We start from the raw sequence: 26870 nt of genomic DNA on the forward strand, positions 1-26870 counted from the left end.
TGAAAAGAGACAATAAAAGGTTTTTTTTTATTCAAAGGTATAACTGTATAAGTAGATTTGTTTTCACATGAATGCTTGTAATGTTATTTTTGAAAAATATGACCAAGTGCTTCTGCAAATAGAGGACACATCCCTTAACTATGAAGACCCAATTTGTGGTGGATGATACACATGATTTAACCCAATTAACTAGCTTATACTGGCAGAATTAACTGTTGGAACTTCGTTTCTTGCCCCGACTTCTTGATCTATTTCCACCTCCTCCACGCCTTCTGCTATCTTGTCGACTCCTTGACCGACCACCACCCTGACGGCCACCTGACCGGCCACCACCTTGCCGACCACCAGAACGACCACCCGATCGTCCTCCAAAACGACCACCTGACCGGCCACCTCTCTGTCTTGTGTTGGACGATCTCCTCCCATCATAATATTCTTCTAATTCTGGTAACGCATCTGGCACTGATAATATCCAATCTGAATCATTCCACTCTGCCTGTAAAGATGATTTATGAGATTAATAAAAAAATTACACAAAATAATTTAGAAGAACCTCCCTGCAAGGGAACTGCAGTACCCCTTCTCATTTAAGAGTCATTTATCTGACTAGTTAAAGTAATGAGGACATAGACAAAAGCCAGAAAGCAGAAAAAAGGTCTCTGAGAAGCCCAAAAATATGTCATAAAGCTCATGAATGATGCTTTTAAGAGAGACTCTGAACCTCTTTAATTTTAGAATTTTCAAATACAGGTTTGTAATGTATGGCTTATGAATTTTTTGTTTCCTTTATAATTCTGTGTTTTATCTTACGTACTTAAAAACATTATTCTGAGAGGGAGTCCATAGGCTTTACTAGATGGACGCCAGAAAGGTTAAGAACCACCTATCTAAACCAACTATATTCGATGTCAATTTTCCATGCTCTAAAGCATAAGAAAAAACATCATCGGAATAAGAAAAACCTAATAGTCAGGCAAAAGACCAAATCACAAAAAGCTTCAAGAACTCAAAATACAAAGAACTAACTAATGCTGACAGTGATGTTCCAGGCAGAGCACGGACGTTACTGCCCCTTGTCCTGCGTACAATGAGGCAGGACTTGAACCCAGCCCTTCTGACTTCAAGGCTAGACCCTTCAGGAGGCAGTAGAGAATGCATCACCCTTTGGCCAGGCCAAGTTGGAGCTTTAGGTAGGGAGTCCACCATTTGTCCTGACCTAGAAGTTCTTCCAGTGTGGTAGGACTAGCCCTGAAGAAGCCAGGGTCAGCCCCTTGTCACAATGAGGGATCAGAGCACTACAGCAGTCAATAGTTTAATGTGACACAAAAACATTAGCATCCAAAAAGTTTTGTTTTTTACATGATGGCTAAAGGAGAAAATTTGAGTTACTGGGGATAAAAAGGATGTGATTCCTGATTAGGAGAAATAAATGAGCTTTTAGTGTAACACAAGTCAGGAGACAAGAAATCTTAGGCTTACAACCTTATGTCAGGTGTTCACCTTAGTTAAGGGATTTGATTTGGCCCATCATATCTGACTATGTGATAATGGGTATTTGCTGCTCTTGTGATGGTACAGAACTTTCACTGTGAATAAAAAATGGACAAACATTTCCAAACAAGTTATGATAATGATGCTGCCTCCTCCCCACCCCCCACCCCCCAAAAAGAGAGCCATTATAACACTTTTTTAAAAGCACGGAAGAAAATGTTCAGAAGGAAGAACAAGCAAGCAGGAGGGTTTTGAAAATAACTTGAAGAATTTGCTGTATATCTTTTTCATTTTTTTAAATAGCATATCCCCCCAATTATTTCAAGACAATTTTTAAGCACTCATTTTTACAAGATTTTGAGTTCCAAAATTCCCCCCCTTCCCCTTCCCTCTTCCTAAAATGACAAGTAATAATTTGACATGTGCTATCACGTAAACCATATTTCCATATTAGTCACAGTTATGCAAGAAACAGATCAAGAGGAAAAAAAACATGGAAAAGAATAAAGTAAATGAAAGAAGTATGTTTTGCTTTCAGAGTCCAATCAGGTTCTTTATCTGGATGTGGATAATATTTTCCTTCATAAGTTCTTTGTATTTTGTCTTGGATCACTGTGTTGCTGAGAAGAATTGAGTTATTCATAGTTGACCATCATACAATCTTGCTGATACTGTGGCACAATGTTTTTCCTAGTTCTGCTGATTTCACTTTGCATCAGTTCACACAAGTCTTCCCAGGTTAGAAAAACCTGGAAATCTGACTGTTCATCATTTCTTATTGCACGACAGTATTCCATTATGTTCATATATCACAACTTGTTCACCTACTTCCTAATTGATGAACATCCCTTCTATTTCTAATATTTTGCCATCATGAAAAGGGTTACAATAAATCATTTTGCACATGAAGGTCTTCCCCCCCCTTATGATCTCTCTGGGACACAGATCTAGTACTGGTATTATTAGATCAAAGGGATCACAGTCTGGTTGCCCTTTGGGCATAGTTCCAAATTGTTCTCCAGAATGGTTGGATCAGTTCACAACTCCAACAATAGTGCATTAGTTTCCCATTTTCCCATATTCTCTCCACTTGTCATTTTTCTTTACTGTCATATCAGCCAATCTGATAGGTAAGGTGGTACCTCAGAGTTGTTTTAGTTTGCATTTCTCCTATCAAAAGTGATTTAGATCACTTCTTCATATATCTGACCATTTATCACTTGAGGAATGGCCTGTATTCTTATAAATTTGACTCAATTTTCTAGATATTTGAGAAATGAGGCCTTTTTCAAAGACACTTGCTGTCTTTGATAATTTTCCCAGCTTTTGGCTTTCCTTCTAATCTCGGTTGTATTAGTTTTGTGTATGCAAAAGCTTTTTAATAAAATCAAAATTTATCTACTTTACATTTCACAATGCTGTCTATCTCATTTGGTCATGAACCTCTAACTTAACTTCTCTAAGAACTTGAAGAATGCCGTATCACTTGGTGCACGTTTAGTATTGATATCACTTCATTATTTATGATATCTTTTATCAGGATGTCATTTCCTTTCTTATGTCTTCATTTTTTGCTTCTGCTTTGTCTGAGATTTGGACTGCTACCCTTGCTTTTTTTTTTGACTTCAGCTTAAACATAACAGATTCTGCTCTAGCCTGTTACCTTTACTCTGTGTGTCTTCTGCTTCAAGTGTGTTTCTTGTAAACAACGTATTGTAGAATTCTGGTTTTAGATCCACTCTGCTGTCCACTTGTTTTACGGGAGGATTCACCTCATTCACAGGTATGATTATTAACTGTGCATTTCCCCCCATCCTATTTTTCCTTCTGTTTGTTCTCTCCTGCCTTTCACCCCTTCCCTCTTTGACAGTGTTTTGCTTCTGTCTACCACTCGCCCCAGTCTGCCCTCTTTTCAGTCAGTTCCCCTACTCCCTTATTAAATCTCATCCCCTCCTATTTTCCCGTCTGGTAAGACAGAATTTGATATTCAACTGATTATGATGAGAGTAAGGTTCAAGCGATGCCCATTGCCCACCCTCCCTTCTTTCCCTCCACTGTAACAAGTTTTTCACACCTCTTCATATAAAATAATTTACCCCATTCAACTTCTCCCTTCCTTCTGCACCCAGTGTATTCCTCTTTCTCATCACTTAATTTTATTTTGTCATTCCCTCAAATTCAGCTTATACCTGTACTGTCTTGTCCTTTTAGCTGTACTATTAGTGGTACAATTTTTAATTAATAATATCCCATGTGGAGACGGTGAACAGTTCCAACTCCACTGAATTCCTTATGTTTTTTTTTCCCTTTTTAAGCTTCTCTTGGGTCTTGATAGTGGAGATCAAAGCTTGAAGTCTTCTATTTCACTAAATTATTCCCTTGAAGTATTATGCTTAATTTTTCCAGGTAGGTAATTCTTGGTTATAGTCTGCCTTCCAGAATATCATGTTCCATGACCTCCAATCCATTAATGTTACAGCTGCTAAATCCTGTGTACTTATGACTACTGCTCCCAAATATTTAAATTTTTTCTTTCCAGTCACTTGCAGCATTTTTTCCTTGACCTAGTAGTTCTGTAATTTGACTATAATGCTCCTTGGAGATTATTTTGGGAACTCTCTCCTGAGGTGATTGGTGGATTCTTTCAATGCCTATTTTGCTCTTTGGTCTCAGGATAACAAGGACAGTTTACCTTAATAACTTCTTAAAAGATTCTGTCCAAATCCTCCTTTTGATTTTGAAATTGTCTCTCCTGGACCTATTTTCTAGATCACTTGTTTTTCCAATGAGGTATTTTACATTTTCTCCTGTTTTTTCATTCTGAATTTGATTGATTCTTGATGTCTTATAGTCATTAACTTCCACTTGCCAAATTCTAAAAAGTTGTTTTCCTCAGTTAGCTTTTGTAGTTCTTTTTCACTTGACCAAATGTACTTTTTAAGGAATTGCTTTCCTTAGTGGATTTTTTTATCTCCTTTTCCATCTGTCCAATTGTACTTTTTAAGCAGCTGTTTCCTTTTTCCAAGCTGTTGACTCTTTTTCCTAATTCTCTTGCATCACTCTCATCTCTTTTCCCCATTTTTCCTCTGCCTTTCTTATCTGATTTTTAAGCTCCTTTTTGAGCTCTTCAATGAGTTCTTTCTGGATCTGATACTACTTCCCATTTTTCTCTGAGGCTTTGCCCACAGCTGTTCTGACCTCGTTGTCCTCTTCTGAGTTTGTATCTTGGTCTTCCCTGTCACCATAGTAACTTTCTATGATCCAGTTCTTTTACTGATGTTTGCTCAACTTTTGGGGTTTTTTTTTCCTCTTTTCTATTTAAGTTCTGCTCCCAGGAACACTGTCTCAGGCTCCTGTGCCAGGGGTTATTTACCTGGTGCTGTACTGATGTTGCCCTGAGGCCCACAGGAAACCCTTGTATCAGGTATTGTGCTGAGGGGGTGGGATAGGAGGGTGGCTGGTGTTGCTGGAGGCTGCAGGGCTATTGTTACTTACCTGGGGTCCTAGTGCTGGCATCTGGAGTGTGCTGAGGCTGGTGGGGTGTTTCTGGGGTTTCCCCCAGGCTACTTCTGGAGCACACAGTGGTCTGGCTGTTGGCAGCTGTCTGTGTGCCCAAGGCTATGCTGAAGCACTTGGTTGCTGGTGCTCATGGCTGCCTGTTTGCTTAAGAAACCTGGAGGGTGGGCATCTACCTATTTGCTTGGGGCTATGATGAAACATGTGGAGGTTCTCAGAGGTGGAATCTACCCTTCTCCTGGAGATGCTGATGTGTTACAGGAAGGGGGATACCCTGGAGTTGATGTTTGCCAGATCCATGGCACTGGGGCTCAGGATCTCCTACTACCTGCTGAGGTGGGGCTTGCTGGGACACTTCCTGTGCTGGACTGCCTTCCCCTTTTACCCAAGTGAGACAGACCTTTTCTTGCTGATCTTCCAAATTTCTTGGGTTAAAAGACTGTTTCATCCCATCTTTTTGCTGGTTCTGCTGTTCCAGGATTTGTTTTGGGGTGCTATAATGATTGTTTGGAATGATGTAAACTTTTAGATGATGGCAGGGAGTATAAGGTGGATATCTGTGATTTCATATAGAATCCTATTTTTGTGCTTTATTGTGTAATAGAAATGTTGTTTTTTCAGTGTTTAAATTCATAATATAGGAAAGAATTTTTTTCAGAGCAAGCAATGATGTGCAGCAATCAGGTAATTTTACAGTAATAGTATTCAGAACAGTTGGTTTAATATTTTTCTAAAAATAGGCATTAAAAAAGATTACCTGCATTAGTTCTGACTCACTTGTTGGAATATCAAAGCACACACCCTAGAAAGAGAATGGTAAACTTTATTTAAGTATGAAATGCTTAGGAGGTAATCTTCCCTAAAATAGGCTTTGATGGTAATCTCCTAGCAGTTTAAATTTTTTGAAGGGAAAGGTTAAGTAAAACCCCATGCAAGTATAAAAATAACTTTTAAAATGGGCAATTTTACGTGACTGTCTATAAGGCCCAAAGTAGTAAAGATGAATCAAATACCTACCCCTCCTCCAAAGCTGTCTAGGATGACGGACCAATGAAAGCATCAGTCCAACTTGAATTAACAGAAGCTATTTCAAGAACTAAGAAATTATGTCTACCTCTAAGGAGCTGTGGATTTTGTAAAAACAAGAGTAACTTTTAGCTTTCTTTGGAGAAGGGCTATTCCTGCAGCCCTAATATTTTATCAGAAATAAGCTAGCATCCAGAGATTATATTTTGTGTACTGTAAAAAACTAAGCCCCAAACCTGCTAACCTTCTAAATAGTTTTCATTTGCTTACAAAGCTTTGTAGAGGGATTGTGACCTACCATTTTCCCTTTTAGGAGGCACATCCGGACAATTCGGGACATGGTGTCACTACTCAGCTTCCTGCTCAGCTCCTTCCTAGCAGTGCTGATGTCTTGTAACTCTTCTGGACTTTGCAGGATCATAGTCACAAATCCCTTCAGGAACAAAGATCACAATCACCAGGGAGTATGAATTTCAGGATAATGAAAGAAAGCAGATTTTGCCTTTAAAACCAAAGTAAGACGAAGACATGATAAACTGCATGCTAATGCAGATCTTGCAACCTCTCATAATTACAAGCATTCCTATTTTGGTAAATTAGCTAGAAAATCCATTAGACAACACAACTTTTGTTTTCCAACATAATGTAAAATTTGGAGAATTATTATAACAAGACTGAGCACCTTAATGTCACTGAATGTGCCCCATAGCATCTGGCAGACTTCCTTAAAAACAGAATTCAGCATTTACTGAATAAATCAACAAACAGTGCCATATTATCTGCATTGTTCATTTGCTTGTTGCATTTTAGTAGCTTTTGTAGTTAGAAATTTTAAAAATTAATATTTAATAAAACATTGGTATATGCTTCATGTGGTGAAACAGAAAATAATGCAGCAGGGAGGTATAAGACATGGTTTCTAGACCTAGTTCTTATTAGCACTCTGGTGCTTTATTATGTCACCTTAGACAGGTCACACAAACTCTAAAACGATGAAAGGAATAAGGATGTTACCCTTACTGACCTCACACTGTTGAGGGGCAAATGAAATAATGCAAATAAAACTTTTGAAAACTATAAAGTACAATAAAATGAAGGTATTATTCAAGTGAAAACAAACTGGAAAAGTGAGGGCTTGTGACTATATATAAAGACTTTTATCTGAAACAGGTCAAGATGACCAAAATGCCTCATTAATACAGAAAACAAAATGAAAAGAGGAAGACTGAACTGGGGTTTTCTGCTTTCGAAGTTTGCTGCTCATTTAAAGATAAAGAATAGGTTTTAAACTGCTCAGTTCTTACTAACTGAATGTTACTCAGATCTCAGGCTGCAGCCCTGAGCTAAAACCAACAACATGAAAGGTAACAGAGAGAAACCAAGTTGTGTATTTTGGCTTCATAAAATCAATGGCAACACTTCATAGGAGGAGTCGTCTGAAACATGATCACTACTATGAGAAAGAAAGGCACCTTAGGTTGCATTAATGTAAGTATTAGGGTCAATGGGAGGCACAATTATATTCTACTTGGCTTGATATTGTAGAAAAGTCAGAAGACTTTTGGATTCTATTCCTCTGGGTTGTGTGACCACAGGTAAATCTGCTTTACTTTTCTGAGCCTCAGCTTTCTCATCAGTCAAAGGGGGATAATAATAATTATGTCTGCCTCGAAGATTTGTTAGAAGCTAATGAGATAATGTAGGTAGATCACTTTTGTAACTTAAAGCTCTATTATAAGCAGCTATTATTCGCTGTCCAGACCACATCTATTGCATTGTGTTCCAATTTCAAGTACTGCATTTTAAGGCAGACACATGATAAATCAGTGTTCCAAAAAAGGTAACCAACCAATGAGTCAACAAGCATTTATTAAATATCTATTAGAAAACTGATACTATTTGTTCTTTGTTTTGTTTCTTCTTTCTCATGGTTCATTCTATTAGTAAGAATTCTTTACAACATGAGTAGTATGAAAATATGTTTAATATGAATGTATATGTAGAGCCTATATCAGAGTGTACACCATCTTGAGGAAGGAAGAGGGGAAGGAGGGAGAGAAAATTTAAAACTCAAACACTTGTGGAACCGAACGCTGTAAACTAAAAATAAATAAATTTTAAAAAGAAAATTGAGACAAGGGGATAAAAGGGCAGCTAGGTGACGCATTGCTGGGTTTGGAGTTCTTCCTGAGTTCAACTTTGGATTCAAACATTTACTAGCTGTGTGACCCTGGACAAGTCTGTTTGCCTCAGTTTCCTCATCTACATCTTTGCCAAGAAAACCCCACATGGGGTCATGGAATCAAACACAACTGAACAACAAACAGGACATAAAGACCAAAATGAAATAGCCCCTGCCCTCATGGAGCTTACACTCCAGCAGGGCACCCCATGTATTTATATAGATCTGTATCTATATAAATAAATGTACTCAAAATACAAAGTAAGCAGGGAGAAGGGAAGGACAAGCTTCATGCATAAGGCAGTGAATGTTCACAGGTTCTACAAGGCAAAGGGGTGCTGAAGATGTGTATCCGGCCAGTACGAAGGGCCAGAGGCAGAGAAGTGTTAAATGGCAGGCAGAAAAGTTTGGCTAGAGAACAGAATTCAGGAAGGGAGAAAAGTCTAATAAGGCTGGAAAGGAAGTTCGGAGACAAGTTAGGAAACGGAGCATCAAGTACTTGAGAAACTTCTTTAGGCCACTGAGCAGTGGAGGATGCACTAGAGAGGAAGATGAGGCACAATCATGAATGTGGGAGCAGAAAGAAGAGGGCTACAAGAAACTGTGAAGACAGAAACAATGAGACTTAATGACAGGGTAACATTGTGACCTTGGGGAGAGGAGAAAGAGATGTGGTCATCAGCAGAGACTGAAGTGAAAGGGAGAACAGCTACAGAAAGGGAGAATATTAATCCGGGTGGCAGCACTGGGACCACTCTGGGCAAGTTCTAAGGAAGCACATTTCACCTCCATAAAAGAGAGATCTTCTGAGTGACAGGGGAAGGTCATGTCTTTGCACTGCTGGACATGCTCAAAGACAGACTAGACGGCCATGGGTCAAGGTTGCTTGGAAAAATTTTTGCATTTGGGTCCTTCCCAAGAGTGTGATTTGGGAGAGATGTACAACTCAACATTTCCTGAAGGAGGAAATTCCTTAAGAGAGAATGCCTAACAGCACAAAGCACGTTTTGCTTACAGAGCACATAGGAAACATGGCACATGAAAGGAGTTAAAACAATCATAGTACTAAGGCACATTTATCGAGGTTCAGTTAGAATCTGCTGCCCTCCATTATCACTGCCCCAAGTATGTGTACCTTATCAGAGTTGATCAAGGACCGAGGTTCGAAAGAGGAGGCACCTGAGATGTGTGCTAATGCTGCTGCCAATGCATCCACTGCCCCCTTCTCCTCTATCAGTCTCTGAGCTGATGGCCGGAAAAATTCAACAGCAACAAAAGAAACTGAAGCCAGGGACCTACAATTTTATTTAATATAACATTTTCTTGGTTATAAAGCAGAATTTTTACTTCCAGGTAAGGTTGTAAAATTCTTAACCAGAATACAAGTCCATTAACCTATCCCTTCATATTTAATGCTTTATTCAACAACTATCAAATGTTCAGAAATGATTTGAAAACATCGGCACAGTCTAGCAAATTTTGAACACATTTAACTTTAATATATTTCTTCTAGTATAACAGAAGTCATATTATTTTTAATTTTTGAATCTCCAGAATCTCCCCGGATATCCCCCAAGAGCCATCTTATATAACAAATGTTTTTTTAGAGAAAAAACAGAAACGAAGAGAAACTGGAAAAACTAATACACGGCACAGAAAAAGTTGGAAAAGATATACAATGTACTACATCCACGGTCTCTGCAAAGGAACAGGGTAGAGATATCTTCTTTGGGGCTATGCTTGGTTGCAATTTTGCAAAAGTCACTTAAATTTTTTGGTGTTTAACTTTTTTTTCCATTTACATTGTAGTCACTGTGTCACCTGTTTTCTTGGCTCTGCTGACTTCCCTCGTTACAAAGATCTTCAAATGCTTCTCTGTATTCATCATACACATTTCTTACAGCACAGTAAAATTCCATGACAGTAGTGGGTCTAAAGGTAATGATTTCTGGCTGGCCAATTCCAAATTAGTTTCATTATTCTTCATCTCTCCCTGTGTTGTAGGTTTTTTTCATGCACCACAATTTGAAAGCTTTTCCAGTCGATAGGCATCTACTTTGTTTTCAATCCTTTGCTATCACAAAAAGTGCGCTATTAGTATTTTGGTGTATACGAGGACTTCTTTATCAGTGGAGTCCTTGGGGTATGAGCCTGGTAGTGGAATCTCCGGATCAAAGGGTACAGTCATTTTAATTACTATTATCTGCTTAATTCCAAAGTGCTTTCCAAAACAGTTTCGCTGATTCATAGTTCTACCACTCGTTTGCCTACTGACAACAACACCTTCAACACCTTTTCCCCATCTTTGCTAATTTACCAGGTATGAGGGAAAACTTCAGGGTTGCTTTGACTTGTGTTTGTCTTATTAATGATTTGGAGCTTTCTTTCATCGGATTCCTAGTAATTGGCAATTCTTTGGAGAACTGTGAGTTCATATCCTTTGACTACTTACTGACTGAGAATGAATGGATTCTGGGCATATAATGATTTATGTATTTTGGATACCAAACCCTTATCTGGGAAATTTGATGCAAAGATTTTTTTTAACCAGTTATCTTATATGTATTAATTTTGTTTGTGAATCTTTTTAGTCACAAAGATAACTTTGCAGTCAAAGTTATCTATTTTATCTTTTGCAATTACCTTTACATCTTGTTTAAAAATATCTCTTACTCATAATTGTGAAAGATATACAATCTGCTTTAAAAAAATTTTTATATTGTAATCTTTAATGTCATAAATTTATTTTGTATTTGTCATGGAATATGGCATAATATGTTGTCCAAGTTTGATTTCTGCCATACTGCTTTCCAGTTTTTCCCCAATAGTTTTTATCAAATAAGCAGCTTTATTATTCTAGATTTTTTGGTTTCTTCAAACGAATTTACCACTATTTTACTGAGTTCCTTAAAGTATCACTGTGATAGTCTGATAGCATTAAAACTGCAAATTCTTTTGATAGGATTGTCATTTTTATCAAACAAGCATTGCCGTAAGCACTGAATATTCTTCCAAACCGTCCTAAAATTCTGTGTATTTGCATATCTAATCAATTATCTCCTCATTTGTTGTTGTTGTTTTTTTTTTTTGCTGGATGGTGAGACTCGTCACTATTCAAGTTTTTATATTTTGCAAATTATTTCTACATGTAATCCAAAAAATTCTGCTTTCACGTTTCTTATTTATCTCTTCAAACATCTGGGAAGATAGTGCTGTGGTTCTACACTCTCTTGGGAATCCACAAGGTCCTCTGCCTCATCAAGTGCCAATTTAGCTTTGTCTTGAATATTTATTCAGAGATATTTGGACTTGTTTAGATGTCCTGAAGGCCATCTTCCCTTCTGTTATTAATACTGTCCCTGTTGGTTTACATGTGTATGTTCACAGTTTTTAACCAAGTTTACTTCCTCCTGAGATCTTTGTCAATTTCAATGTTTTTTCCTTATATTCTCCAATTTCTGTCTCCTTCTTCTTTGATGGCAGTTCCCCTACAAGCTAGATCTCAAAGCTTTCTTAGCTTCCTCCCACACTAAGAAATTCACTTTTCACTAGCAGCCTTAGTCTTTCAGACATGACTTCTCAAGAGACAGAAATGGTATCAGCAGGAAGGCAGTCCCCCTTTTCTTTAAGCCTGATGGAGACTTTCCCCCATGCTGACATCCTGCCCCACTTCCCCTCTGTTCTTTAATTCTCTGGCGGAGTATTGCTACAGAACAGTCAGGAAGAGCAAGCTTCCATTTTCTTGTATCCCATCTCCTCCTCACAGGTTAGGATGGGGAGAGTTGAATTTTGTTACTTGTTGCCACAGGATGATGGGGAGAGCAGAGCAAAGGGGTAGGAGGGTAAGGTAAAGGTCTTGCTAGCAAAAATGACAGCAACATCAAGGAAAACACTGAATTGGGATTCATTATGCAGCTGTGGCAGACCACAGGGGATGGTGGAGAAGGTGCTGAGTGAACATATTAGGGATCAGATTTCTTGGCTGTTAGTTCATCAAACTATTACTTCATCATGGTTTCTGGTATGTCTTAATTTGTACAGATAATTACAAATGCTTTATTTTTGGAGAGGTCCAAGAATTGATGATAAGTCCTCCATCTTGTTGGATCACATGACACAGACACAAGACATAGTCACTTTTATCTTGACTCATACCAAATATGGATTGGTATTCTATCCATGACCACTAGCACACTTATTTTTCTCCAAAGCCATAAACTCATTGCTGGCTTATGAAAGCAAATAATGAGATGATTTTTTTAGTTAACTATTTTTTTAGTGTTGTTCTAGTTAATGAGGAATCAAGATGATTACCAAATGAACTACCGTTCACACTTCTTTTGCCTCAAGAAACAATATTTACAGAGTTTCATCAGCAACTTTGCAAACAAAAATATTTTAATGCAGCTAACCATGCTGGTAATAACTGGCCACCTGAACTTTGGAAATTAGAAATCTGTTAAATGAATCACTAAAATTACTGCTTACTAAACATGCAATGAATTGAAACTGTGCACCAAAAGACGAGAGAAAAAATACTACTCAAGATGAAACATACCTGATAGCATCCATACTCCGAGATTTAACTAAATCCATTGTAGTGGGAACACCTACACGTTTAAAAGTTATTCCCTGAAAAATCAAAGAACCATATTAAAGAAAATGGAAGTCTCTGGAGATAATTACTAGATTAACACATTTGGATAATTTTTATTTTCTTAGACATACGCTAAAATACTTCCAAACTCCAAATTAAGGTCTATTTATGCCATACCCCCAATAAAAACCAAACTCCACAACAAACTGATAAAATAGACTTTCTGTGGCATATCTGTTTGCTGTAATATGATGAACTGGTAATTTCCAACAGATGACTCCATTGATGTGAACAAGGGGTCTTTCCTGACAAAAGCTGTTGTCAGCATATGTGTAATTTCTTTCAGAACCTTTATTATGCCATCATTCAACAGGTGGCTCCCAGTGAATCCCTTGGTGCTCAGAATCTTAGACAAGCACCCTACAAACAACATTATGCACCCAGAACTGAATAGGAGAATGGGCTGGATTATATTTAGGGAATCACATACTGCTTTCACTAAGGACAACCTGTTTGCTGAGGCAAAGCATTTATTAACATCAGAATTCTCCTCCCTGAGAAACAAGGGAACATCAAGATCTCAGAAGAATCAAAACTGCAGAACTGACCCAAAGAGCAGCGGAAAGACACAAGGTGGCTGTATGTACGTTATAGCGCATCAACAACAATGAACGATATCATGCATGAAAGACATGACGAGAAAAGGAGGGGAACTAGTATGTAGCATGTATACATATGCTATGTGACCCTCCCAGATGCAACGTATGTATGCATGCATAAAAAGATGCAATGACAATGACACTGTCAAAAAAAGTGCTTTTCTGGCATCCTTAAATTAAAAGCAGAGCAAGGTCTATCTTCCATGAAAGATGCAAAGAGAAATACCAAAAAGTAGTGCAGGAGAATAAGTTGTTGTAGATAATTCACAACTGGGGATGGCAAAGGAAGAATAGTCAAATAAGCCTTCAAAGAAATTCTCACCCCCAATACTAACACCTGACCCTCTTGCTGGAATAAGGAACCCAAATTTAAAATTATATTGAAATAACTAAATTAATTAAAATTAAATGTTCTTTTGATTCATTCCTGTTTTTCTAAGCTAGCAAGCTTTTTAAAATCCAAATGAGGCTTTCTCCACAATAAAAGCTTTGTTAAAGCAAAAAGTCTCAGACAAGATTTTAACTCTCTGTACATCTCTTATCCAAGAACAAGAACTGAGAATCAGCAGAAGGTCCATCTCTGTGACTCCTCCCCCACCATTGCAGTCCAGGGAGCTGGCCATAGCTCTACTCACCGCTTTTCCTTCCACATATTTCAGCTGGCCTCTTTCATTTGGCTGATAAAAACATATACAAATCCCTGTTCGTCCAGCTCTCCCTGTGCGTCCAGAACGATGGATATAGGATTCAACATCCTGAATAAGAGAGAATCCTCTTGAAACTTCTGGCATGGTGCACAACAGATAACTGCATTCATACAGATTATAATAATAGCTATAAATTATATAATAGCTATGTTATAAAACTTTCAATCATTTCTTTGAAAACCATTTACTGCAAAGTAAAAGTCAAATCTTCCTTCTCTACTAATGTTTTCCGTGGTCTATTTCCTCCTTGCATTAATTCTGTTGCTTGTTACTTTGGATACATAAAACTATGGGCCAGCCAGGAGGCTTCGTGGAGAGATTGTGAGAGTGGGAGCCAGAAAGCTTTGAGCTCCAATTCCGCCTCAGACACTTCCTTAGCTGTGTGACACTGGGCAAGTTATTTAATCTCTCTGAGCCTCAATATCCTCATCTGTAAAATACAGATAATCAAAGCATTAGTAATAATAAAAGCTGTCATGAAAAATTAATCTTTGAAAATATACAATAGGCTAAGGAGGAATAAAAAACAACTCATACTTCTCCATTCTAAAGAACATACCACTCATAGAAAATGAAGCTATTGAAATTGGTCTCAAAAATGAAAAGGCAGGGCCTTCACATTCAAACCATACCCCCATCTCCTACCTGTGGAGGTGAACTCTGAATCACAAGATCAACCTCAGGAATATCCAAACCACGCGCAGCTACATTAGTTGCCACCAAAACTTTGAAGCTGCCTTCCCTGAAGCCTTTCAATGTGATTTCTCTTTGTGACTGTGCAATATCCCCATGCAAACACTGTGCATTCTATTTGTAAAGAAGGAGAAAAAAATTAAAAACATTGATAGTACTCACTTCTGGTGGAACCAGGACAACCCTGTGACATTTTATAAGCCCTATATCAACATGGCCTAGTAAAGTCCTCCTCTACTTGGGTACCTCATTATGGCTCAGAGCTAACCCAGCACTGCTGAAGGCGCTGCCTGGGGGGCACAGGCTGATTCATCAAGCTGTTTCAAGTTCAAGCATACTGGTCCTCTAAACCAGAGCTTCTTAAACTCAATTTAAGAAGTGCTGAAGGGGTCACAAGTGGAAAACATTTAAGAAGCCCTGCTCCAAGCTGGTATGATTCCAGAGTAGGTCATCTACTGTCTATCAAATCTGTCTATCATGTAATGAACTGTTCTGACCACAGCTTCTGGTAAGTGACTCTCCAAGATGTGGAGGCATTGAATGCTCTGCATCTGGGGTCTCTAATGCTTTAAAAAAGACCCCAAAGTCTTCTGGAGAAGATCACAGTCCCATGAAGTATTCTTAGAGAACAGAGCTAAAGGAGTCATAACCATTTTAATGAAATTCACCTAAATATTTAGAGAAGAAAAGCCAAAATTCATCTCATACTAAGAAAAAGGAGCCCCCAAATTATCCATATTAATTATGTCAATTGTGTATCACACAGTGGTCTTCACCGTTATCTCAATCTGGTTCACTTAAAAGAGAAAACATGCTTGAGTTTTTACTTTGGTTACTACTAATGAAAACAACACACTCCAATCTGGTAATACTGGCAGCCTCCCTATAGACTGTGTCACAGTTTACTTGCAGTTGAGAAACCTAAACAGGTTTTTCCCACAGAAATGATGCTGCAAAAATGGGAGTCAGGTCCCCAGGTCAGTGCACAAAAGCCTAAGGAGCCCACCACATAAGGAATTTCTATTTTGGCTGCCATTTGAAACACAACAAGAAGGCAAATTATCCGCACCCCCACTCCCTTAGTGTCAAAAGGGACCTGACACCTAGGCTGCCTTCCTGTGACCATCAGAAGCAGGCTCACAGAGTCCTAGGCTAGGTATGTAAACTGACTTATGTTTGCATTTGAAAGTGAACTAAGAAACCAAAGGGTATTTTGGAAAGAAGGACAATCAGGAACCTAGTACTGAAAGTGGGTGTTCCCTTCAAGTGGCTACCCAAAAAACCCCTTAATTTTGCATCGTGATGGTCTACCTTCTACCTACACAGGCTTAAAATGGCTCTAAGTCTAAATCTTGGACAGTACAAAGAAGAATCTTTAAATATTAATGATTAAAAACAAAAATTGTAGCTTTGGTGTGAATATTCCTAGCAGCTTTTAATCAGCCAACTATCTGTAGCCAATTAAATAAATAGTACATGAATTTAAAATCTTAGGTAATTATTTTAAAGAAACATTTTCTTTCAAGGCTCATCAAGATAAGCAAATGTCAGAGTCACTGTTAACACAAATTCTAGCTTACTATCTAAGTGGGCACCTAATCCATCCAGGAAGTAGGAGCTCAAATTCTTTAAGATGCAAGACACCTTTTAAGTCAAGGCATTTTGCAAAACTCCTTCCTCCAACAATCCTTATCTGTTCCCCAAGCACACAGGCTCAATTCCCTACAAAAAGGGCCGTGTTCATGGTCAAAATGCTTCAGTAGGTGGAGCCTACCTTCAGAACCTTGTGCCATTTAAGTGATGGCTGGCTACAAGCCTGTAAAGACCAGGATACTCTTTTTTGTACCTATGGGATTTACAAATCATTTCTCAAGCAGGCAACAACATAACAATCATTGGGTTTAATCAAAAACTATGTATTTCAGAATGGTTATTCTGGTCGCAATCTTTTCCAAGCAGCATAAAGTAATTAAATTGGTCAAAGTAGATCCCTCTTAAAGATTCAATTGAACAGGCAACTATTCAATTATTAATTGCTTCCCACATGAGAGATGTGATGTTTACTCATTCTTCTAGCCTTGCTTCTTAAATTAAGAATCTGTGTTAAATTGAGAATCTAGAAGTAGGCCCTGCCTAAGTTCTACAGAGAATGCTAGGGGTTTGTTTGATCCAAGCCTTTATTATCTGGAGTCTCTGCATACTGAGCGCTGTGTTCCTCAAGGATCTTAGGGGCAGCAGCCCCTAAGTAGGCCAGAAAGCTACATACTTTCAAACACCGTAAGTAGTCTTATCTACTGAAATTTGTCCCTGTCAGGGAGCTCTGCAGGTCCCCCTGCCATGTTAAATCCCTACCTTAGTTACTTATCTGTGGCCTGAGTCTATAATCCCTATGCAAAACATTCTGCTAGATCCTTGGGACAAAAAGGCTTTAAAGGTTCTCTACATTACCTTTCATTCTGCCCTTTGTATCTGGAATCACTCCAGAAATTCCTTAGGATCACTTAATTGGTCCCCACTGAAGAATAATTACTACTTGCACAATGAGTACTTGCCATCCAACATGGAAACATAAGCAACCATTAAGAGTGTCTGTTTGCATTTATGCAGAACAGTTAAAATGACAAAATAAGGTTACAATCCTCCTGACACTCAGAAGCTCACTCAAATCGTGTTCCATTTGGTCCTTGCCTTTAATGTGTTTTAAAAATCAAATTGCTTTGCAGTGGCCTTTAGTCAAAAACAATAATAATGGAGCAAATGAAAAAAAAAAATAATGGAGCAAATGACCTGACCTGAGAGATTGATCTTTTTCTGACATGATTCAGTGCTTTGACCTTAACTGAATTTTGAATGTCAACCCAACAGGTCCCACAAACCAACATGCTCCTAATCATTTTCCATTCCCATAGCCTCAACTACCAGGACTCTATAGAAAGTAACTACCTGTTTTATGTGAGGATTCAAGGCCATCTCAGCCACATTTTTCTTTGTCTCACAGAAGATGATGGCTCTCCCGTCATTTCCACTGTAGACCTGAATGACATCACCAATCACTGCTGCCCTCTGAGACCAGTGGCACTGGATGGCCAAATGCTTTGAGAGAAAATTTCAAAAATGTGATCTACGAAATCACAGAAAGACAGTCCCTGTCAGCTCCACTTCCCAAATGATCAATAACTTCCAAAATCCATGATTATTTCTGATCATCTGTCCCAGACCAAGTATATTTGGAGCTCTGTTGACTGAACATTGGCAATGCAGAAAAATTAACCACTTCGAAATAACTCACAAAATGCAATTCTTCCACGCCTACTCCCACAAACAAACTTTAGGTGTTTGTCAAGGTAAATTGCCAGATTCATTGTATATCTTCTGGTGCAGTAAGAATTGCAGGCAGAGACAGGCTGGTCCTCATCCCCTGCTCCCACCTCAATGGAGGCCTAATGAGGTCAGGATTTCAACTTACCTAACTTGGACTGTGGAAAGGGAGGGATGAGGAGGGAGGACGCTGGGCAGGAAGCCATGGATGCTGATATTATTTGTATTATTTATTTTTTTAAACCTTTAACATGTATAAAACTGGGCTACAATTTTCACTAGGTTCCTAACATTTTTTGACATCGCTGATGAGGTTTTTGAGGGTTGTGTCTTAACCCTATTTCCCCCGTAAGCCATGTGGTTTTATTGCTGATTTTGTATAGCATGATGCTTTTTGGGATCATGTGTCTCATTATAGCAGAACTATCTCTATTATTATTTTTAAACAAAATTCCTTACTTCCACAGTGGTTGCAGTCTTTTGAGTCATCTTTCCCACGAGATCAACCTCTTCATATTTGGTTTTCATGTATTTTTTGGCAACTTTATATACCCACTGTGGGCAAGTTGCAGAAAACAGGAGGGTCTGAGGATTGTCTTCGGAACCTTAAACAAATAAATCTGATTCAGTGTTCTAGAACATCATCATAAGACTCTTCGAAGCTCTCCAGTCAAATCTCCAATCCCAAATAATGTACTTTCTAAGTTCAAAGCCCAAATATTTATGCATGCATACACATACCCCAGAAAATTAAAATGCTTCATGAATATTTTTTTAATCCACCCCTAACATTATTTTGAAGTACCTGTTTTGTAAGATCCATGGATAATATCCTCCACTTGGTCAGCAAAACCCATATCTAACATTTGGTCCACTTCATCAAGCACGACATGACGCAATTTAGAGAGATCCAAACGGCCACTCTGCAGGTGGTCTTTGATACGGCCAGGGGTCCCAACTAAGATGTCAATACCCCTTCTAATGTGATTAACTAAGGAAAGGAAAAAAAGCCAATAATATTTGTAAATAAAAAAGTCTAAGAATTTCTACTGTTTCCTTTGACGTACTAATAATTGTATGTTTAACAATTACCATGAACATTCACTCACTTTGACCTTGATATGGTGTTCCTCCATAAAAACATGCCACACTAAGTTTCCGAGTTATGTCTTGGAAGTCTTTGGCTACTTGGTTTGCCAGTTCCCTTGTTGGAGCTAGAACAAGTACCTGAGTAATGGTTTAAAAGGAAAAAGACAGAGAGATGCATTTCCAAGACCTAAACTGACACAGAGACTTCAGTGTTGTTCTAAGACATGCTAAGACCTAGGAACAGCTAATGCTTTTAGAAGCATATGGTTGAATTAAAAGCATGGTATCACACATCTTTAAAAAGTACAAAGAACAACCAAAGTCCCCTTTAAAGCAGTTCAGAGTGGGGTGGGGGTTGGGAGGAGGTCTTATTTAGACCATCATGATATTCTAATTTCACATGAAAAAGTGAATTCTTTAAAAAAGAAAAAATTAGTCCTCATAAACCTTGTGTGGATTTATGGAAAAAGTGTTACTTAATATAATTACATGTGTAAGCCCTTTAAAAATAAATGTATCAGCTTCATGTTATATGAAGTTATAAAAAAAAATCTCAAGACCCATAGATAGCACTAACTAACATCCTGCTTCAAAAATCTTTACTTTGCAACTACTAAAAGGTAAGATGATTCTTTCTGAAATGTTTGAGACCCACAAGGCTCAATGGACGTTTAATTTTCAGATACTGAAGTTCAGACAACAACCTCTTCTCCTTCATAATAGTAGTTAAAGCCATTCATGCCTGTAATTGCAATGGTTACCTTTGGAGATCGGTTTTTTTTCATTTCTTCCTGATCTCTTTGGAGTTTCTCAATCAAAGGGATAGCAAAGGAAAATGTCTTCCCTGTTCCTGTCCGTGCCTGAGCAATTAAATCTTTCCCTTCGTATACAGGACTAAATGTCTTCACTTGGATCGGAAACAAATAGGTTACCCCTCGAGCTGTAAAATGAAATGTTGTTAGAATGGTTCTGCAGCATCAGCTCTGCACTTGCATGACCAACCCAGATTCCTCAGGGTTTCTGCAGAGAGGCTATCCCAATGACAGTCACCCTCTTATTTATACTCCAAAGAAGCAGGAGCACCATGTTTACCCACCTATAACATACATCTGCTTATACCCACACAGAGGAGGGAGGGGACTGGGAAGCAAGTTACCCTTCCTACAACTTCTCAAGAACTCCACCAGTGCAAAGGAAATTAACCTCAAAGTTGTTGCAAGTAAGTTCATCAATGAAATCCATTTAGGGCAACTGACAATGGGGTAAGTTGTCCATACTTAAAAAGAGTGGACCAGAGGCCTGGGAATCCAAGAAACTGCCTTTGGAAAAGTCTCTGCCACTCTGAGTCTCAGTTCTCACTGTGGAAGATGGGAGAGGCTTGGACTAACTCTTACATGGTTCCTTTCCAGTGCTAACACTGTATGATGCCAAATGACAAAAAAAATCAATGGCCCAAGAGAATGAATCTGCAAACAATGGCTCACCACTGGACTGCTAGCTTTACCTTCACCCCAGGTTTAAAAATAGCAGCTAAAAAAATTGTAGAACTGATACAATTCCAGGTTTCTTAAAAAACAAAACCCTACAAATTCCTAAAATGAAGCAATTCTCAAAACACAGATCACAAGTATTCAAGCAAGTTAAAATTTAAAAAAATTTTTTTAGTCTCAATTCAATTTCAATAATATAGGAAACTTCCAATGTAAAGCCTCTCTCTACCCATGCAAATCAACACCTGTCTTCAACATATTCTATCATCACTTGGGATGGGACAAGTGATTTGCCCAGGTTCATGAAACCAAATGAGAATGTCTTAGTTAGAACTTAAACCCAGTTCGCCCTAACTCTTTGGCCAACTCTCTATCAATTATGTTATGCTGCCTCTCATCACTAATAACAATAATAATAATAAATCACATTTATAAATAATAATTAGTATGTAACTAATTCACAATGTTAAAAATAACTGTTGAGAGACTGGACTCTTTAAGATGCTAACAGAAGATCAACCAGAACTGCACAGAAACAACAAGCATAATAAAAGATCAGCTGTTTCATACTGTCCTAAACAATAATTTCCTTTTGACCAGAAAAGGCACAAGAGTAGTTTTGCTTCATTACACACTGAACTAAATTTCATATTACCTTTGAGGAGTTTTACAGTTTCTTCAGAGATAGGAAATCGGGAGAAGGCGCCTTCTTTCTGCTCAGGTGTTAGGTCCTATCAAAATTAAATTCAAGTCCAAATATTGCTCATACTTCGTACTCAATTCTATATTCAGGTAAATGTTTTCTAAGATTCCTAAGTTAATATTCACCTACTACTATTTAACTTTACAAAATGACAAAAGAGATAAACTGCCACACTTAAAAAACTAATAAAGTTAAGGGTCATTACAATTACAATCTTTTAAAGAGCAAAGCAGCCTAGTTCATTTAAAATAATATTTAATTCATATACGCTACTCAAGAATGCATTTAATAAACTAAGATATATTAATATGTCTTATGTATATGTGTATACCTACATATGATATAACAATATTACTACTTATTAAGGCAGGACACTGAGATAAAATACAGACCAGATCAGCCATGGGAACTAAGTCAGATATATAAATCTAGGTCTGAAAGAAATCACACAGTGGACAAAGTATTTCAACTATAACCCATAGCTTCGTTAATTGGCTCTTCGGACTTTTACTGACATTACAAGTTTCATTTTTATTTTGGATACATGGAAAAAAATAAAGGAGAATGTTCAGAGTAATCAAAGATCTTATAGACTTGGATTTTTGAGGCTGGCTAACTATAAGGCCATGTGATACTCTAAGGAAACAGCATACCTATCAATGCATAATATAAAGCAAAGTTTGTGTACAGAACAGACATTTGAGCATGATTATCCATAAATTTAAATGAATCAGCCTCATTCTCTAAGTTATACTGCATTGGTTTGAATATAGGTCAGACTTTCCTCCCAAAATCTGGCTTTGTATAAAACCTGTTTAACTTTTCTGCATGTGTATGTATGCATGTGGGTGATGTAGTTCACTGTCCAAAGCCATCTCATTTTAAGGATGAAATCTACATTCAAGGACAGCACATATATGCATGTCTTTAGTTTAATGTAAGAGATAAGATGGACATTGTGAATGCTACTGCCCTGGTAGTCATGTGACGTTAAAAGGTCTCAGTAAAAAGCTCTGGTACATTATGGAAATTCATGCATGGGAATGTCACAGTATGAGAAGGTGCAAAGGAACCACAGGAGGGAGTGCCCACAAGGATAACATCAAGGATCCACTGATGGATCTACGGAATGTAAAACAAAGCCTCCATACCTCTTCAAGCTTACTGTATTTTGTTGTCTGGCTGGAGCTGCTAATAGACGATCGGCTCTTCGAAGTCTTTCCATTTTCTTCAGTATTTGAGAGGCCTTTCTTTCTTGCCTTGTCAGGTTTGGGTGAATCTGAAAATTCGTCTGGAAATCTATCGAGCCCTTCTTTTGTGTCTCCATTTAGCTTCTCTTTCCTTTTTGATTTTTTGGATTTGGGGGGACTGAGTCCATCTAAATCATCATTATCTGATGTTTTCAATTTCTTTTTAAAGTCATCTCGGTGGTTCAACTTCCTTTTATCACTCTGTTGATGAAACAAATAACAGTAATTAATTCAATTAAAACAAAATAAATTAAAAAGACTGTTACAAAGTTCTCTTATTATGACTTCAGGTGATCTAGATCAATGCTCACTAATCCAAGTCAACATTTATAAACATGATGTGTAAGGCCCTGAAGTTAGACTATAGTTGAAAAAAGCTACAACACAAAAAAACTATGACAGCAGAGAAGAAATGAAATCAAGGCAATGGGGAATAGAACACTTTTGGCAAGGGTGGTGGTAGAAAACCACAGAAATCAAGGAAAGGGTCAGGGAATGTTTCTCATCTGAGTTGGGCCTTGAATAAAGACAGGAACTTTGATAGATGGGAGTCAAGAAAACAATTCATTCCAAGCATGAGTAATGGCATCAGTAAAGTCATGTAGGGAAAAGATGTGAGAAAAATTACAGAGGGAATTTACTGAATGTGAGAGGTGAGAATACAAGGTGATTCCAGGGTTATGAACCTGATTCACCAGAAGATAGTGTTGCCATCAATAGTTAGGGGGAGAGGAAAGGGTTAGAGAAACAGACAGACCAAATGAACAGACAGAAAGAAAACAGCTCAAAATTTTGGATATTCTGAGTTTGAGGTGTTAGTAGGACATGCAGATGGAAATATGCGGCAGACAGTATAGATGAAAGTATGGAACAAGGATCCAGGCAAGAAGTTATGGTGGATGACACAGATAACCTGAGAATCATATGCATAGTGTGGATAATCAGGGACATGGAAGCAGAGAAAATCAAATGAGAGAAAATACAAAGAGAAGGTAGCCAAGGATTGTACCTTGGGTTCATCCATATCTAAAGGGTTGGAAGAAGGTAAAGAAGTAAGACTACAACCTACCAGTGGATCCTGAATCTTAAATGGTGACCCTCCAAGCCAGTACCTACTGCTATGCCTTATACCAACAGCCAATTCCATTCCCAACACAGACACAACACATAGACAGACAGACAGACACAGACACACACCCCTTGTGGAAATCACAAATAACTCCTCAAGAAAAGATTTCTCAAACCTGATTTGGAATGGGGGAAAGGGAAAAGGAAATAAAATTAAATCAGGTCCTTCTCTGATCCAAGGAAAATAATCAAAAAATTGTTGTATTGCCCACCTGTATTGTGGGCCTGTCGTGAGAAAACCACTCAGGCCCTGGGAAACAATTGTTTGTAATTCATCTTCCCCAGGTTTGATTTATGTATATAAAGTGTGTTTTTACTCCAGTTTGGAGAGCATTTCTTATTCTGAAATCGATTAATTTGCTACTTAGTTACTGGCACTCCTGTCTCTAGACCTGCTTTGTGTAGCTACAAGAATTCACAGGTTAGAGAACAGTAAAATCCTGTTAATATCTCTATGCAGATGATTTCCAGATCTATTTATCCAGTTCTAGTCTCTCTTCTGAGTTACAGTCCTATATCACCAAACACCTGTTGGATATTTAAAAATGGATGTTCTGCAGACATCTCAAACTCAACATGTCCCAAACAGAATCCATTTATTATCAAAATTCTCCATTTCTGAACTTGCTATTATCATCAAGGGCACCACCATCCTCAACTCCCCTCATTTACCATATAAATCCAAACTTGTCCAATCTCATTCCCTACAAGTCCCCTTCTCTCCACTCTAACAGCCACCACAGAAGAGGCCCTCGACACCTCTTGCCTGAATAATTTCTATAGCCTTCTTGTTGGTCTCCCTACCTCAAGTCTTTCCCCAGTCTCATCTGTTCTCCAGTCAGGTCCAACTTGATTTTACTAAAGCGGTCTATTTTACTAAAGCACTCTCTCCCCCTCCCACCTCTGGGATTAAATATAAACTGCTTGGTTTGCATTAGAAGTCTTCCCAGTCTGGTCCCTTTCTATCTTTCCAATCTTCCCATGTTTTGCTTCCCTTAACCCATGCTACAATTCAGCTACACTGGTCTGCTTGCTGTGTTTTGCACAAGACATTCCAGTACATTCCCTCCCCAACTCTCCGAATCTCTGCCTCCTTCAAGACTGACCTCAAACACCACCTCCTTTAGGTAGCCTTTTTATTCCCCTTAGTGCCATTCCCTCTAAAGTGTCTTCATCTATCCTATATTTATACTGTGTTAATTATAACATGTTTTGTCTCCTCCCATTAGAATGCAATGCGCTCCTTGAAGGTAGGGACTGTTTTTGCTTTTAAATTGTATCCTCCAGTGCTTAGCACAATGCTCCACACATAGTACAAGCTAAAAAATGTTTGTTGATTGAAAAAAAATTAAGCTCATTTTGAGAGGGCAATTTCTACATGGCCAAGAAAACGAGGAGCAAAGTCACTTGCCCTCTCTGCTCAGGCTGCCCACCAAGCCTGTAAGCTGCTGAGATGCTGCCTGGCACAGGCAGGAGCTTATCACAGAGGACTTCCCAGTGCTAATGATAATGAAATTCCTTATCCTAGAGTGGGAAACTGAGAGCACAGTATCAATGAATCATAACTTAGCACTTGATTTCATACTGCCTTTTATTGTTCCCAAACAAGCAGACACTCATTTTGCTGCCAGAGCCAAGAAGCACCCTCCCGACTACCTCAAGGGTGGGTAGGCCAGAGGGTGAACTCAGACTTTTTCCTTCATCCACTCCCAGATCATTCAGGCCCCATCCCCTCTAGAGAGGGACTAAAATTACCTTAAAACCCAAGTCTGACCAAGGCACTCTCTCGATTAAGAGAGCTTAGAGAGCTACCTTTTGGAGATTAAAACAAACAACTCTTTAGTTTGCCAAGGGCACGGGGCTTCCCTTCCCACACTCCAGGTGCGATCCGAAGCTTCCCCCCGGCTGCCCCCCTCTGCACCCCCTTCTTCCCTCAAGACCCAGGTCAAGGGTCACCTCCTGGGATCCTTTCCTGGACCCCTCGCCTCGAGCACACCCTCCTTCCCTAACTTATCATCTACGGGCTTCTAAGTTCGGCCCGTAGGAGCCCCCCAGTACACTGGTCAGCGCAGAGGGCGGGGCGGTTTTTCCTTTTCTCTTTGTACACCTACCCAACCCTATAAACTCGTGCAGAACTGAACTGCGGAGAGGTGGGAGCCCAGGGGCAGAAACTTCTGGGTTCAGATGCCACAATCACCAGACCACGGTCAGATCCCACCGAACCTCCGAGCCCCGGTTTCCTCTCAACACTGCTAGCACCTCTCAAACCTTATGGACTTAAAGAGAACACGTGCTGTGAAGGAACAAGGATGAACCCTCGGCGGGGGTCCGGGGGGAGGAGAGGGCAGTCTGCCCACCGCGGACGGGCTGCTCTAGAACCGTCTGCTGAGGGGGGAGGGAGCTCCTTGGATGGGGGGGGGGGCGTCAAGGCCAGGGGCCTTCCCGCCCGGGGAGGCCGCGGGTTCCCAGACCCCGACCCTGGGACCTGAGATGCGAGGCTGGGCAGGTGCGCCTGGGGGATCAGAGGAGGGGACCGGCGGGCTCCGGCGCGTCCTCCCCCCTCAGTTTCCCCGCGAGGATAAGGGGGCGGGTTCGGGTCCCTCCCCCCTGGACACCCCGACCTCCCCGGCCAGGACTTTCCAGGCTCGGCAAGGAATCTGCGGCCTCCAGAGCCGCGGGGAGGGGATGGGGGCAGGGGCAGGGGGTGGTGAGGAGACCGCCGCCCGCCAAGGCGGGGTAGGCCTGACAGGGCGGCCCACCGCGCTCACCTTGTGCCGGCCGCGGTCCCTCCGCGGGCTCTCGGGCCCGTCCAGGGGCTCCTCCTCCTCCATCAGGTCTCCCCACAGGACCTTGCTGGGCATCGTCCGCCGCCTGCTCCCTCCCGGCCCACTCCGCACGAGCCCCACACCGCGAGCGACAGCGAGAAAAGGAAGACGCCCGGGCCGCGCCGCCGGGCGTCACTTCCGCTCCGAGGCCATCCCCACCCGCCCACCGCTCCAACTCCCTTCTCCGCCCTGACTA

At 39.6% G+C, this 26870-nt stretch overlaps 1 protein-coding gene across 1 annotated transcript; it reads right to left on the reverse strand.

The window, feature by feature from the left end:
- DDX50 (DExD-box helicase 50) lies at positions 1-26870 on the reverse strand. Its single transcript, XM_072628776.1, has 15 exons — positions 26618-26870; positions 22623-22922; positions 21424-21499; positions 20040-20218; positions 19299-19416; positions 18995-19180; positions 18649-18794; positions 17815-17964; positions 14824-14985; positions 14107-14226; positions 12774-12847; positions 9351-9510; positions 6332-6466; positions 5765-5809; positions 1-496 (listed from the first exon to the last, which is right to left on the reverse strand). The coding sequence occupies exons 1-15, from the start codon at positions 26708-26710 to the stop codon at positions 209-211; spliced, it is 2232 nt and encodes a 743-aa protein (XP_072484877.1). The 5' UTR covers positions 26711-26870; the 3' UTR covers positions 1-208.

The sequence above is a fragment of the Notamacropus eugenii genome, chromosome 1, assembly GCF_028372415.1.
Source record: "Notamacropus eugenii isolate mMacEug1 chromosome 1, mMacEug1.pri_v2, whole genome shotgun sequence".
NCBI lineage: Eukaryota > Metazoa > Chordata > Mammalia > Diprotodontia > Macropodidae > Notamacropus > Notamacropus eugenii.

What these genes read in the sequence shown, in the direction of transcription:
- DDX50 (XM_072628776.1), bottom strand. Translation starts at nt 26,710, where the DNA reads ATGCCCAGCAAGGTCCTGTGGGGAGACCTGATGGAGGAGGAGGAGCCC. An exon ending in AATACAGTAAGCTTGAAGAG is followed by an intron (nt 21,500 to 22,622) that starts GTATGGAGGCTT and finishes TAATTTTGATAG; the next exon opens with GACCTAACACCTGAGCAGAA. An exon ending in CCTTGATCAACTCTGATAAG is followed by an intron (nt 6,467 to 9,350) that starts GTACACATACTT and finishes TTGTTCCTGAAG; the next exon opens with GGATTTGTGACTATGATCCT.